The 14916-nt window shown below is 42.2% G+C and overlaps 2 protein-coding genes across 3 annotated transcripts; both read right to left on the bottom strand.

Moving 5' to 3' along the window:
* Nucleotides 1-3559: 3559 nt before the first annotated feature.
* Nucleotides 3560-10096, bottom strand: LOC111843976 (protein phosphatase 1 regulatory subunit 36). Of its 2 annotated transcripts, XM_023812023.2 has the most exons (12): nucleotides 10042-10096; nucleotides 9500-9659; nucleotides 9278-9342; nucleotides 9058-9144; nucleotides 8440-8582; nucleotides 7421-7490; nucleotides 7238-7336; nucleotides 6650-6790; nucleotides 5670-5712; nucleotides 5305-5525; nucleotides 4643-4831; nucleotides 3560-3887 (listed from the first exon to the last, which is right to left on the bottom strand). In XM_023812023.2, the coding sequence occupies exons 2-12, from the start codon at nucleotides 9509-9511 to the stop codon at nucleotides 3770-3772; spliced, it is 1188 nt and encodes a 395-aa protein (XP_023667791.1). In that variant the 5' UTR covers nucleotides 9512-9659; nucleotides 10042-10096; the 3' UTR covers nucleotides 3560-3769. The 2 variants fall into 2 exon arrangements, with proteins under 2 accessions (XP_023667791.1, XP_023667793.1); XM_023812025.2 differs by lacking the exons at nucleotides 9058-9144; nucleotides 10042-10096 and having other exon boundaries at nucleotides 9500-10016.
* Nucleotides 10097-11193: 1097 nt separating this feature from the next.
* LOC111843854 (probable thiopurine S-methyltransferase) lies at nucleotides 11194-14806 on the bottom strand. The gene is made up of 9 exons (XM_023811789.2): nucleotides 14518-14806; nucleotides 13708-13836; nucleotides 13332-13424; nucleotides 13102-13234; nucleotides 12796-12848; nucleotides 12410-12484; nucleotides 12236-12321; nucleotides 12086-12130; nucleotides 11194-11781 (listed from the first exon to the last, which is right to left on the bottom strand). Exons 2-9 carry the CDS (start codon nucleotides 13800-13802, stop codon nucleotides 11663-11665), a joined length of 699 nt encoding a protein of 232 aa, XP_023667557.1. The 5' UTR covers nucleotides 13803-13836; nucleotides 14518-14806; the 3' UTR covers nucleotides 11194-11662.
* Between the last annotated feature and the right edge of the window lie 110 nt (nucleotides 14807-14916).

The following is a 14916-nucleotide window of genomic DNA, read 5'->3' as shown; positions in this document are numbered from 1 at the left end:
TTTGCATGTGAAACAAAAAGAACAATGTGTACTTCAATTCTTTTATTAAAGCGTGATGATGTCAAACAGTTTGGCACTAAAATTGCTTCATTTACTCGCATTCGATTCAATTTGGATGCGTTGTACGAAGTTTGTTATACTTCAACAAATCTCACAATAGCCGACTTTTGTCTCCCCCTACCGATATGTGCAGTAGGCCTAACCATTGTATAATACTCTAGAAATCACAATGGGTAGGACGTAAAATACTACTCTTGTAAAAGATTTACGATTTGCATACACGGCTTTCCTGAATCAGTTTTTTTTTTTTTTTAAACTCTGGTGCAATATTCTTTCAATAGGCAAAATAAAGACAGGAAAGTCAAAAGTGTATCTATATTTCCTTTCGCTTAAAGTCAAATGAGTTTAAATGTATTGTTTTTCCTGTCGAATCGTTTTATTGTTGGTCTGACCTGACAATATCAAAGGCCCCCCACCCCAGCTGTCACATTAAAGGACAAAGGAACGTAAACTTGACACCATTATGTGACCACTGAGTGACACAGGCGCTGTCGATGAAGCTCCGTGTGCTCCAAGCAGCCCTGTTCAGTCGCGGCGGTAAAAAACAGTCGTCGCACATGCTGTCATCTTATCTCCTTTTCTTTCTGGATTTCAAGAATGATCGTTTACTTCGCAGTTAGGTGTACAGATCGCAATTAAAAGAAGTCATCAGGATTTCCTACTTGTAGTAGGTTGTTTTCATCAAATGAGGTGGCAAAGTTTCAGCCTTTTGGGAAAAATAAACAAGCAAAATGTTATTGTTTACCATCTATATTTGGGAACAGTTTGAGCCATTTATAAGGATAACATTTTAGAAAGAAACCGTTTTGAACAATTAAAGCATTTTTATAAATTGGTATAGCTTAAAGGTTATTGAGACTGGGTAAAATTCTGCATCTCTAAATTAATACAATGAGCTGTGAATGTGAAAAACGTCTTTACAGACTTGGAGATTCATAAGTTACTTATAAACTGTCGGTTTATTCAGCTTGCGGTTAATGAAGCGGCATCTAGGGCAGTGACAAATGTGAAAGCAATTCTGACTTATAGTCTGAGGGGCTGAATCGTATTTGCAGTGATTTTATGATATCTTTATTACTTGTAGTGTCAAATGTCAAAAAAACTTTGTGCTCAGAGCAATTGTCATCAATTCGAAATCCAATATTGCACGCATTGCAAGATAATCTGTGCTTTTGTGTGTTTTGTGGACTTCTGGTAAATTGCATTCTGAAGCTATTTGCTCCGAGCTTCTTCTCCCCTCAGATCATTCTGCACGTAATTACTGTACTTCCCTCATTTTCTTCCTTTTTCAGCCGAATTATACTTCACTTCGATCGCAGAGATGTGATTCCAGCAGCAGGATCGGATCCAGTAACAGGACTGGGAACAAACGCCGAACCGTCTACTGACCCGGTTTAATCACTCTGTACGTCAGACAGAATTAGAAAGATTTTGCCTTTTCCTAACAGCGTGGGTGTCGCTCCACCTCCTCCCCATGGACAGCGAACACTCACTCGATTTCGCTGCTGCAGTGCAGTACAGCACAAGTCACTGAGGAGCCGGAGGGCGCTGTAGCAGTCAAATACAGCGGGGAAGGAGCGCAGTGTGGGAGGTAGTGTACGCGCAAAAATAATGTATACAGAGCATAATTTCTTTCACAGTCTTTTTGGGTGCTGTATGCGTTTTTTGGGGAACTTGAATTCAGGTAATGTGAGACAGGCGTATGGACAATCAGCATTAACGCAAACGAGTAGTTATCGCGTTAATAATAGCCAGTTTATTAATTGTATTATTCATTGTTTATTTCTCCAGTTCAGATGCGAATTTGAATCATGGGACGAAAGAGACACACTTTACACGGGATACCCTTCCATCTCAGAGCCGTGACTTGTCACATCAGCTCCAGCTATGGGTCACCACATCACCTGGATTGGTTGGACTGTTTGGCTAAACTAACTGTTCAACCAAACACAGTATGCAGGCCTAACTTAAAGTAAGACATATCAAACACCAGCCACTGGGCCGTCTATTTAAAATTCCCGTTTTTGTTAATTTTTTAATTCATACATTTATTTGCTAGACCCAGGTGTCACAGGATACTGTTTTGGCCGTGCAGGTTGAGCCACCGGTGCTGTACGAATGGGATAAGAGTGGAACTGAACCTCAGTCATAAAAGCGTTTAAATCCGTCGCTTTAGTGCATTATTATTAGATGTATGTAAAGCATAAAATTGGATAAAAGAAAACGTTTTCAAACACTGACAGTTTTTTCTTCGGTGCCATTTAACAACCTGAGAGCCATTCTGACAGCTCCAGGAGGATTTTACTGTGACAGCTGTTTTATTCCCATTAAAATAAAACGGACTAAGATTCATATCATTAAAGAGCTGTCAGAAGAGGCAGCCTCCGAATCCCCTATGGGACCTTTGCAGCCGCTGAAGCATCATCTGCAGTGAGGCTTCCTGGTGTAAGAGGCAGGCTAACACCCACCTGCGGGTCCCTATAGCGTCTTCCTGGCGGCCGTAAGCTGCGGTCTGCGGGTCCCTGATCTATAGAAAGGACTAGCTTTGAGAGACAGCTCCGTCTCCTTGCCAAACCAACACGTCTCGTCGTGCTAATTTTTCCCTCGATTCCCGGAACTTATTTTTAGCTTTTTCTCCGCTCCATCAGTTAGACGGAGAGCTAACATCGTCGAGGGGAAAATTAGCTCTCACTACTCAATTACCGGCCTGATTAAAATCTAAACACCCTCATTAATCCAGTTAAAATACCATCAAAACTATTTGAATCTAAAGATGCATGATATCATTGGACCACATGGCCCTGGCTCCAGGGTTTGTCTGAAATTGTATATACTGCTGTTGATTGCATGTAGCTAAGAAAGGCTCGTTACAGGTTTATGATTGGATCCGACTGGCGGGTGTAAAAAAAAGCGACATTTTACCTCGATGAACAATTCATGACATTGCATTAAATCATACGTTCTTGTATTATGAAGGGTACTTTATATCGTTGGTATATAATGTCAAGACGTGGCCAAAAAAACTAAGCTGTCACTTAGGTGTAGATTGCTTGGGAGTGTATACAGGCGCAATAAGGAAGTTGTCTTGGTCAGCAGTGGTCAAAAGATAGATCATTAGTAATATGGCTACGCGTTTGTGGAGATGATGCATTCACTTTAGGCTGCTCAAGACGTGAAGATCGCTCATTCAGTTTAGCAAAGCCAAACACCCGTTCGCTGCTCTGACTGCAGCAACAGCACCCCCACGTGGCAAAAAACTGAAATCAATATGAAATTCAAATCAGATCAGGGACTGTAGCCCTAAAACAAAACTGCATATTAAACACAAGGTAACACATAAGACAAATAGATGGTAAGTGTTGTCGAACCTTCCACATTTGTAGGTTTAAGGGCACAGACCCCCCGATCTGGAAAAGCCACGTGAACTGTTTTGGTTTCTTGACGAGTGAAGTGTTTTGGAATTTAGTGCAGTTTACAGTAATAACACAGAACAAAAAGATATGACAAATGCGTCATATATAGATTACTGCGAGGTATCACATGAGGTAAACACACTTGGCGTCCTCCAAACCAGCAGTGTACATATATTTACGCATTTTTGAGTTACAAAATTTTTTTTGTGTCATCTGAAAGGCCACAGGAATGCAGGATGCAGGTGTCACTCTGTCTGAATGTCACTCCGGCAGCGCTCTAGCGATATCCCGCCATTCTATTCATCATCCTCCTTCTCTTCCAGCTCTTCCTCATCACCTTCTTCATCATCCTCTCCCACAGGCTGGAAGGTGGTGCTGCTGACCTGATGTAGTGGCGTACCCAGGATACCAAACCTACAGGAGGGATATGGGTGGAGGTGAGGATCAGGCTTCATGCAGTGGTAGAGGTATCTTCCTCAGCAGGTCCCCAACGACCCCCCCAGTTTAACCCCTAGGTGCACATACCCAAGCTTCGTATAGCACAACAGCAGAAAGTGACTCTATGCATAAAATAAATATGCAGCCATTAACAGGACCCACTGGAGAGGAAGAACACTGTCCTTGGAAGGTGTGGAATTGCATGCTTCATTAGCACCAGAACCGACTGAAGCTTGACGCCTTCGCTAATGCCAAGGATTTTGGCAGGGGGGTGTGGGGGGGGGGGGGCTTGGATCATGGATCATATCAAACTTCCACCCAAATACCAAAAAAAAGTACCCCAGCGGGTCTCACACTTTTGGTACTGCAACTTTTGGTACTGCAACTTTTGGTACTGGTACTCAGTGGAAAAAGGGAAAGTACCAAAAGTACTATAGCAAAAGTACGGTACTTGGTGCTGTGGAAAAGCGCCCAGGAAGGATCGGAAACTAATTCAGCCAACTGCAGCGTGGATGTGCCGTCCCTCACTTACAGAGTATTAAATTACAGGGTGCGCTGACTGTTATTCAAAACATCAAGTGATTAATATTTGCTGAACACTTATCGCCCCCTGCCCCAACCCTGGGAGGCATCAAGCTTTGTGTTAAATATAAAACGTGTCTTTGAACACTGCAGTGTCAGGTTAACTGAGAGTCATGAGCTTCAGTGGCGGTGTGTGATGCATGTGTTACCGGGCAGAGGCCAGCTGATAGGCGAGCTGTTCATTCAGGGCTTCCGTATCACAGTCTCCACCAGGGGTCGCTGTCCGAGGCAGCGGTGTGGCAGACAGGCACAGGGCGGCTGAGGGGAGCAGGGCCATCAGAAGAGGAGAACACTGTGTCACGATTCTGCTGAAAGCAGGTTTCTTCTGGGGCTTCCTCCTGTCGGACGACAGTGATTCAGGGCACGAAGATCTCCGAAAGCCTGCAGGTTGAATAGCTGAGAACTTCTGAGAACTTATCAAAGTTGGAGAAGGAAATGTCCATCCATCTACTTCCCAGGTCACAAGTGCAAGGCAGGACAGGGTGCCAACCCATCACAGGGCACACTCACACATATGGACAAACTGGAAACTCCAATTCACGGCATATTTTTGGACTGAGGGATAACTAGAGGAAACCCCACGATGACAGGGGGAAAACAAGCAGACTCCACCCACATAGAGCCAGGGTGGAGACTCGAACCCAGATCCCAGAGGTGTGAGGCAACAGTGCTAACCACTGCACCACCATACCACCTGACAGAGCAATGTGCCAGGCAATAAATCATAACCTAGATATAGATTAAAAAAGATGAAGCTGGGTATTCCCATCTAGAGTTAACAGTGGCTGAGTATATGAGTGCTGTTTCATACCTCTGGTGCGGATGTGGCTGGGTATGACCTTCGACCCCTGCTTCTCCCTGTTTCAAGGAGGTGCTGCAGAAGGGCTCCTCCACGCTTCCACTCCGCCTCACTCTCAGAGCAGGGTTGAAGGCATCGGAGCGCATCAATCTCCCCACCTCCTGCTGGATGGCCAGCAGGTCCTTTCGTCCGAACGTCAGCCAGGCGGAGTAACAGATGAAGCTGTACACCCACTGAGACACATGCACGCTTCTTAACATAAATCCAATCTGACTGACCGGAGCAGCCCAGCCAGCGAGAGCCTCAGCCGCTCGGATCTTTGGCACGAGTCTTGGTCTGGCTCTGGCTTTTGTTTCACAATAACTTCTCGTACTCACTTCAAAGAACTGCCTGTCTCTGTAAGTCGATGATGTTCTGCTCCTGTTGGTGTCAAACACACACTTGTATTAATTTTCACATTTGAACAAAGATACAGAAAAAACAACAGATCACAGTAAAATGAAGTACACTGTGTGCAGTTTGGTATCTTCAGCCAAAAAGACTAACGAGCCAGAATAACATAATTCCCGTACAGCAATGTTATTCAAACTTTTTTTGACAGGGTCCCCCTAGGGCTCATATGTTTTTCTTACCCTCCCCCCCCCCACACAAATCACACAAAACAGTTTTGCAGATAAGCTGCATCACATTTTCTTTTAACACTACTGTAAGCTACAAGTTTCTCCATGGTTCCTCCAAGTATGTAAGTATTAAGTTAATAACCTTAAACTTTAGTTATATTACTACTCAGAACAGTTTGATGTATCCAGTGCATGGTGTCTATTTTACACATTTTAATTATTTTAATCTGTTAGAGTCATATATCGTGTACAGGCATATAATATGTTTATACTATTTTTAATATTTCAATTTAGAAATAGATCTGCACCCAGTGCAACCCCCCCCCCAGCAATATTTTTTCCCCCTTGCCTCTGCACCCTGCAATTTCTCCCTGCTCCACCAGGGGGAGTGCCCTTCAGTTCAAATAACTGATGTACAGTGTGGTCCTTTACAGTTCAGGCAACTAGACTAGTGTGAATAGCCATATGAATGTTTATCTCAGGTAACTGGAAGCAGCCTGCAAGCTAGAGTAGTGAAAAAAATACCGCACCATATGTTCCAGTGCGTAATGCTCAGCAACCCCAGTGCTGCCTGTCACAAACCTGCTTATCTAACCACTGGCACCGCTGGTCAGTCTGACCATGTGCACCAGATACATCATGAAGGCCCAACAGTGCGCATATGCTTCCTAACGCAGTGTCATTCCTTCTGAATAGTTATTACTTTAATCCCAGAGTGCTGGATTCAGAGCACTGACCTTCCGCATGCCATGTGATGGTGCTGCGGCAGACTCGCTCCAAGGATCAAGCTGGCATAGCAAGAAGCAAGCTGCTTCTGGGCCAGGTCCACCTTGGCACCAGCCTCCACCATCTCCTGCCGTCCTGTTACACTCTGGTCCCTGAGGGAAGTGGCCCACAGGAAAAAGAAAAAAGAAACACCCTTCATGATTCATTAGGCTTTCACGTAGATAACACAAAATCCAGAAACCAAACAACTGAGTATAAAGAGTCACAGAGTACTCAACTGGTTGGTTAAATCAAAATCTTGGTCTAGGTCTTTACTTTCTGGAACTGAAATGTCGAGTTGATACTTTGTGACTTCTAAAACCACTGACAATCAAGGGCTATGTACGTAGAAATATAATTAAATTCAGGATTTCAGACTGCAGTGTACAAAGATTAAAAGAAAGGGATTTCATATCAATAATTCTCTGGAACATGGAATGCTACTCTGAAGAATGAAAATGTGTAATTCTGTTCCCATACACTGGTAAATGAGGTCACAGGGAGAACATGTGACCGGCGACTCCATGTCCGTGTCACGGTGAGCGTGGCATTTCACTCACGCCACGCGTGTCTTGGTCTTCTTGGCCAGCATCCTCTTTTCAAAAAAGCAGGACAGGTACAGCAACAGGGCACGTAGGAAGTCATCCAGAGCATCACCCCTGGCATGGGGAAACCCAGAGAACATGTAGGCATCTAGATGGGGGGAGGGGGGTACGGCAATATAAAGGGCAATCACTCCCCACCTTAGCAGAGACAGGAACTGTGTTGGAATGCGTTGAGATGTTTCCCTTTGCAGATGTGAGAGAGCCTCCTCTGTACCATAATGAACAGATGGTCAAAAGCAGGTGTCCATGACAAAGAAACAATATGGTAGAGAAGTTGCTTCAGTGGTCATAAGGAACAGTACTGTCCAATCAAAACCCTGCTCCTCTTAAAGATTCACAGCTCTGGAAAAAATTAAGAGACCACTCAATATTTTAAAAAAATCTGCATTTTTAAATCCTGGTTTAATTGTGGTCCTGCTGGCAGAGGCTACACTGAGCAGCAGGCTGCTTCCAGGCTCAGAGTTTCTAAGACAGCAGTACACAAGAATAAGGTGAAGCAGGATACACTGGGAACAACCAGAAACCAGCCAGGCAGAGGGCAGAAGAGACTTTCTAATGCCAGAGATGACTGTCAACTTATCCGGCAGTGCCTCATAAATAGGGGGGTGACCTCAAGTGACCTTCAAAAAGAGTGGGACACATTAAATGGCATGAAGTGCTCCTAGAAGCAGGACTGAAGTCCCATAAAGCAAGGAAGAAGCCCTTCATCAATGTGAAGCAGGGAAGAGCCAGACTGGGGTTTGCAAAAAAAAAAAAAAAAAGTATATTTTACACAGGTGCATACCCATAAATTGAAAAATTAGTATAACTGAAAATTTGATTGTGGTCTCTTAATTTTTTCGAGAGCTGTATATTTAACACTATTACTTTGACATTAGGTACTGAAATATTTTATATTGAAAGCTCCCCCAAAGTACCCCCCCCCCCCTCATATCCCAGTTGTTTTTTTTTCGATAACTGACAATGATGCAAATTATCACTAATAGGAAAAATGTATTCAGTCCATTAATAAGATGCCGCATTGATATCAGATAATGTGAAATATTAATACACAAGACATAATAAAATTGAAGAATGTCACCCATGGGATCAATAAGGTAAATCTTATTTCATCATATAAAATGAAGAGATCGAGGCTTGTCCACAGGGATACATGCCTTTAATGTGTTCAATGGTGACACAGTCTGATTGGTCCTTCTTTAAGGAAATATTTCCCGGTACTTGGCCAATGTTACTGCGCTCCTCTGGAACACAATTGTCACCGTGCTCCTTAGAAGCCAAAGCCGAGGACTGTACAGACCTTAGGGCAATGAGAAAAACTTAATGATAGATTTATTTTACCAGTGAATCACAATTATCCTTTCGATATGGACACTACCTAGATAGCACACATAACGTTGAAATGACATTGATTCCATATCAGGCAAAAAAAAGGTTGAAACAACGTTGATCTTCAATCTTTCACTTCATATCAACATTGATTCAAGGTTTTGCCGCCATCAATTTTTCAATATTGAAAATCTGACGAAAAAATCAATTTAGTTTCAACGTTGATAATTTAACACCGACCGTAATTCAACGCATTTAACTATAATTCAACGTTGAAACGATAAAATGATGCTATCTGGGTATACCCATTCAAGTCACCGTAACTGCATTAGGCCACACGTCGGTATGCGACTATAGTTATTTTGTTGTAAGTACTATATGGCGTATGTATTATGAAAATGCTCGGTATCTTATGAATTGGGTCACTTAAAAATAGATTAATATACCTTTCAAGTCTTTTGCCAGTAAACTCAGGGGCATGCACGAGATTGGTCTTCTTCACATTTTCTGTTATTTCATCAGAATCACTTGAGCTAAAGACCGAGATGCATAAAATTATAAATGACAGACACAACAAATAAAAAAATTTAAAAAAACACAACACGCCACAATTTTTCACCGTAGTCTGTAAGTGTTCGATGCATGATGATTAGGCTACTTAATTACCGTAAAAACACGAGAGTTTCAGCTTCATCGTTCCAGCTCCACGTCCCATCTGGAGGAATTCCGATCTGTAAAATTAAAGCCCGAAACTAAAGCTATTTACAGCTACAGAAGCGAGGGAAACGTGCATTGCTTCTATAGAAAACCTTTAAAAACAAGCCAAAGTCGTACAAACAAGCTGAGAAGAAGCGTACAACGGGAGAACAGTGTCGGATTCCGCATTACCGTTTTAGCCATCGCCACTTCGCTCCACACCGGAGCACCGGAACCCGAACAGAACCCTCTCGTACTGAAACCGACCCAACTGAAGCCTGCGCTTGTTTACAGTGACGTCAGCTGCCAGGCAACCGGTAGGATCTCAGGTTCGGGGTTCAAAGGACGGGATCTAAATCCAGAAGAATCCGATTTAAAGACCGACTGATGTAAAATATGCAACGATAAATACTTAGAAATGCAAACACTAATGTGCAATGGTCCTAGGCAGTGAAATACATGTTTCAATGATCTTCATGTTGGTGTAAAACTATGTCTGTTAAAATGTGACAGCTTAGCCATTTCAAAACCTCTCCTAAAATCATCCCAGTATTTGCAGCAACCGTCTAATACGCCAGTTTAAGTCCACGTTTACCCCAACCTGTTTGGCTAATCAATGCCTCATTGAGTTAATTAATTTGACCGGTGACCTGTACTACGAAGCGGGGCTATCGGGGTAACTTGTCGAATTTAAAGTACCACAGTTAAATTGGACTTCATATTCGCTCACTTACATTTTTCCCAGACTACCTTAAATCCGACAAGTTACCCCGATAAGCCAGTAACCCCGCTTCGTAGTACAGGCCCCTGGTGGTTAATTTTAATGAATATATACACAGAATGGTATATATATGGTGAAGGTGGAGCTATCCATCAAGATATCAGTAACTTTTTTGATACTCTTCATTTGCCTACGTTGTAATGTTAAATTTTGTTGTTTTTCTTTCTGAGCAAAAATACACCTACTACCCAAATAAATAAACATTTTATTTTATTAACAAACATTTTGCAGAGTGAGCCTATTCTACATCAAGACGTTGGTCGATTCTGATGATTTTGTAATGACAGGTCCTTGGTGTTTTTTCCTGACATCAGCACATGTTTAAAATTACATTACTATTCATTCAGAAATTTAAATCGCTGCGGTTTATTGAAAAATATTTAAAGTAAAGCCTTTTATAACTGTTTACCTTATGGATCTTCATTATAAATAGCGTGGCTCCTCGTTGAAACCAAATTTAATAATGAAGCCAATAAAGTACTGGCAGTTGAAATGAGAATATGGCCAGTATAAATAAAATAACCAAGACGGACTATGAGTTGCAGCCTTGTGACAAAGTACTAGTGTGTATAATGAACACTGTAACAAGCCTTAATTAATACCCTACCAGACAATTACCGTCCTCATTGGATTGGTGACAGCACAAAACACATTGTAATTTTCCCACTCATTGCAGGGAAATGAACTGATATCACGACAGGACACGTAACTATAAGCAGGTACAGGGTTCGTGTGAGTTATCCATAAGATCGGGGGCTAAGTCAAGTTTACCTGGGGCTTGACTTTTTGTATTTTTTGAAGGATGATTGGCATCGAGGATAAAATACTCGGGGCTGTAGCCCCAAGTGATGGGACCTAAAGACACCCAGCAGCAGGACTGTCGCTGGGGGGTTGGGCATATTTTCCCCGGTCCTGGACCTCAGAGACAACTTAAATTAGCCGGATCTACCAAGCAGAACCTTCACAATCTACCCACTGGTACCAGCAGCACATTGAACAATGAATGTTTATAGAAGCTGCCTTAGCTACCTGAAATTGTTTCAAAGGTGTGTTTGCTTGGGGGGGGGGGGGATCTTACTTTGTAAATAAATTCACAAATCACCCAAACTCATAATCAATTTTATGTGGAAAAATGCCAGGGATGCATAAGAATGGTCATACTTAGAATACAGGAGGGACAAGAGCCTAACTGAATGCATTTTTTTTTACAATGCAAAGAGACAGTGTGTTTTACTAGTAGTCTTGGATTGCCAACTACGACACATCAGTCAGAGGTTTAAGGCATTCTTTTGTCAATATGTTTAGCCTTATTACTAAAATACATCACAGTACACATTTCCACACCTAGTCTGTAATTACAGTAGCAGTTTACAGTACCAGCTTGTGTTGCTGACATAGTATTTCATATGAAATCAACAACTGTAAAGTTTTAAAGGTTTTAATGCCAGCTGTATCCCAAATAAGATTCAAGTTTAGTGGGAATGTTCACAATTATGTCCGAGTAGCTATGATTAAAACCAGACCCATTAGAAGCAGGTTGAGCAGAGGAGCTTGGTTGCTTTTTTTTAAAAAGCCTAGTTGCTCTTTAGGGTAAGGAGATGCACTTTCTCCGTCAAATAGTCCAGCCCCCATGTCTTATGCTTTTCTTCAAATGCATCTTGAGACACGAGTAACTGAACCTCACAGGCACTTCCTGAAATAAACAGAGCGCACTGACATCAGCTAAACTCACACACAGCTCACAGAACACATAGACATCAGCTAAACTCACACAGGGCTCAAAGAACACACAGACATCAGCTAAACTCACACACAGCTCACAGAACACACAGACCCAATAACTACATTCTCATCTTCCTTTTGGTTATATAAGGAAAAGGCTTTGTTGGAAAACATATTATCGTGCTTCATTTCTGTATATATTTCTGAGTACCACCTCTATCATACAGTCACAGTCACATTACTCTTGGCGAGAGCAGGTCTGGCAACTATCTTACCAAATAAAGTCCTTATATCTTCATCCGACACAGCAAAGGGTGGACCTGCAGGTAAATAAAGCGAGACATAGATAATCCTGCACTTGTGAGGGCCTTAACAATACCACTCTGCAAAAGCCATATTTGTTTGGGGCATGTTGAAGCTCTTACCTCCAAAGAGCTCAGGGTTGTACAGTAACGTGTCCAGGAGGTACCTGCAGTCCTTGTCCATTAGGGAAAGTAAAATGCTGGCATACCTTTGATACACAGGGAGGCTTATTGATTATACTTTCTCTGCTAATTTCTCCGTTGAAATTTGCACAGCCAGAGCGAGTTTTGTTATACCTTTCTCTGTCACAGGGGTTAATCGCCACCAAGGAGCCCCTGTCCCAGATGCCTCCAAACTGTCCTGCAACAGAACTGAAGGACAGATGGAGACGAGGGAGGTCATTAAAAGCAACACATAGCTCTGGTGGTCTTCGAAAAGGCTCTTTTTGCATTTTTTGTTACCTCTACATGGCAAAAACATCAACATGATGTCATACTTGGAAAGTTCAATTTCAAAGCAAGGAATAAAGTTGATTAAATAGATTAAAAACAAATTGCTAAAAGTGTGACTGAGGCTATATATTTTAAAACTAAAAAGGCACATTGAATTAATTTCTGAGTTCAGCCACAAAGAACCATGCCAATGCATCTTTTTCCATTCACATTTTTGTGGTAACTCATACCTGGAAAAATCATAAAGACTGCACTGATATAGAGAGATCTTTCCATCAGAACTCTGTGGATAAAAACAAACGCATGTCTAAGGAGAACACAGGATAAGTGTTTCACAGGGACTGGCCCAAACCAGATGTTTCCATGGCTACAAAGTGGGAGATTCCATAGAACATATGCAGGGGAGAACAGATTACCTGAGGAACCCTGGAGCATGATAAAATACTGCAGGGTAAGACTCAACAACCCCTCAAGGTAACAGCGGTGCAAATGTTTCAACTGTTACTTAATGGTGGAGGTAGCCGCTCTGCTGCTACCTTGAAGAGCTTGCCTTCTGGGATAGCAGGGACTGTCTCCTCAGTATAGGTCATATTGTGGTCCTCAAAGAATTGCTTGATAGCCATCTCAGAAATTTCCACCCCTACCACAGAATGGCCCATATCTGCAAGCCTGGTAAGAGACACATGAGAGACGGTTACTGACGCCACTTGATTGTTTATGAAATTTCATATACATATTTCCTGGGTCATTTATGAAAATCACCTACCATTTCATGTCGACGGCCTTTCCACAGAGAGGAAAGAAAAACCGGACCCCTGATCGACCACAAAGAACCCTGTCGATGCATTTTTGCAGCATCCTACAAAGCGAGGAAATCTACTGAATCATCACAGTACACTGTATGGAGCTTGTGTTCAGCCATGTTAAGTTTTGATCATGTATGTTGTCATATCAGGCTGTGCAGCACAGTCCCACACTTTCAAAGCGGTATTTGAAAGTATTTTTTGTTGGGGTTTTATACACATTGTATGAAGTATGTCTGTGTGGCTGTTGCATGTGTTCTTGTTTCTGTGTAAAGTACTTTGGTCAACCATTGGTTGTTTTACAATACGCTATGGAAATAAACTGACGACTTATTTTACTTGTGAACATGAAAATTATGGAATCCGATTCTTCCGGTCTGCCAGCGTTCCTCCCACTCGCTGACGGCCATCACTCTGTCCTTCTGAACGCTCATGTTCTCTTCAAAGCACAGCAGAATAGATGATTTCCTAAGAGGATCATTAGAAAAGTCAATACTATTCCTCAATAAGGGTGCAGAAGGATTCTGGTACGTTTTATTTGCAGGGATCGGCAGTGATGTATTGTATAGGTAACACTTCAGTTGAGAGTGCGAAATCATTAGTGTCACCATGCAACTTTGGTCAGCTGACTGCAGTGAGATTTTCTGTTTCTATACCCATTTATATAAGTTAATTCTAGGATTCGGACTGGGAAATCTGATCGTGGATCATGCTGGTTTTAAAATGCGTACACTTCCACCTCGCGACCCTTTCAGAACTTGCCGCGACCCAAATTTGAATCGCGACCCATAGGTGGAGAATCGCTGGTCCGTAAGGTTTGAAAACTGTCTAAATGCTTTTGATACAACTAATTTTAAGTCTATAATGGGATAATACAGATTTGCTGTAAGATTTCTGGTGTGAGCGCTAAAGAGTTGGCAACCCTGTATTACATAGAACAAATAATACGTTGCATAAATGAACTGTTACCCCCCTGTTTTCAGTACAATATATGAAGATTACTATTCGAGGAAAATCTTGTGTACCTCATTTAAGTCAGATTTGTTTCTCTGATTCATATACGAACATAACACACATAGCGTTCTACCTTAGGAATATCGTAACTGTAAATAATTGTTAAAAGCAAGAGATATCAAAGTAACCATGTACCTTTACGGAAAACAAAGTCCACCGTATTCCGCAGTACAGGAATTATGGGACGAGAGCACGCGCGGTACGGGAGGCGGGACTCATTTCAGCTTCTCTCATTGGCTGGGATTAAAATCATCTCCTTTGACGTCATTCCGCGCTGGCAGCGACTGTCCCAGAGTAACTTCTTCAGTGACAGTTTGATTAAGTAGACGTATCTAACTGCTCTGCAAAAAAGTGCATGCTACAGCAATCAGTCCAAACGCGTTGGTCGTGTAGGTTGTTATAGCTATAGTTCAGCAATTTTCACAGTGCGTTACCTTTCTTGGGAAATGCAGTATTTTAATACAACGGATTTTCTGTATGAAAAAGCCGCCATATCAAGCCACCACAATCAGAAGAGTGGTCATCTATTATCAG

This window comes from Paramormyrops kingsleyae, chromosome 23 (assembly GCF_048594095.1).
Source record: "Paramormyrops kingsleyae isolate MSU_618 chromosome 23, PKINGS_0.4, whole genome shotgun sequence".
Lineage (NCBI taxonomy): Eukaryota > Metazoa > Chordata > Actinopteri > Osteoglossiformes > Mormyridae > Paramormyrops > Paramormyrops kingsleyae.
Note: the sequence above shows the minus strand (reverse complement) of the source record. Positions and strands in the feature narration are given on the sequence as shown.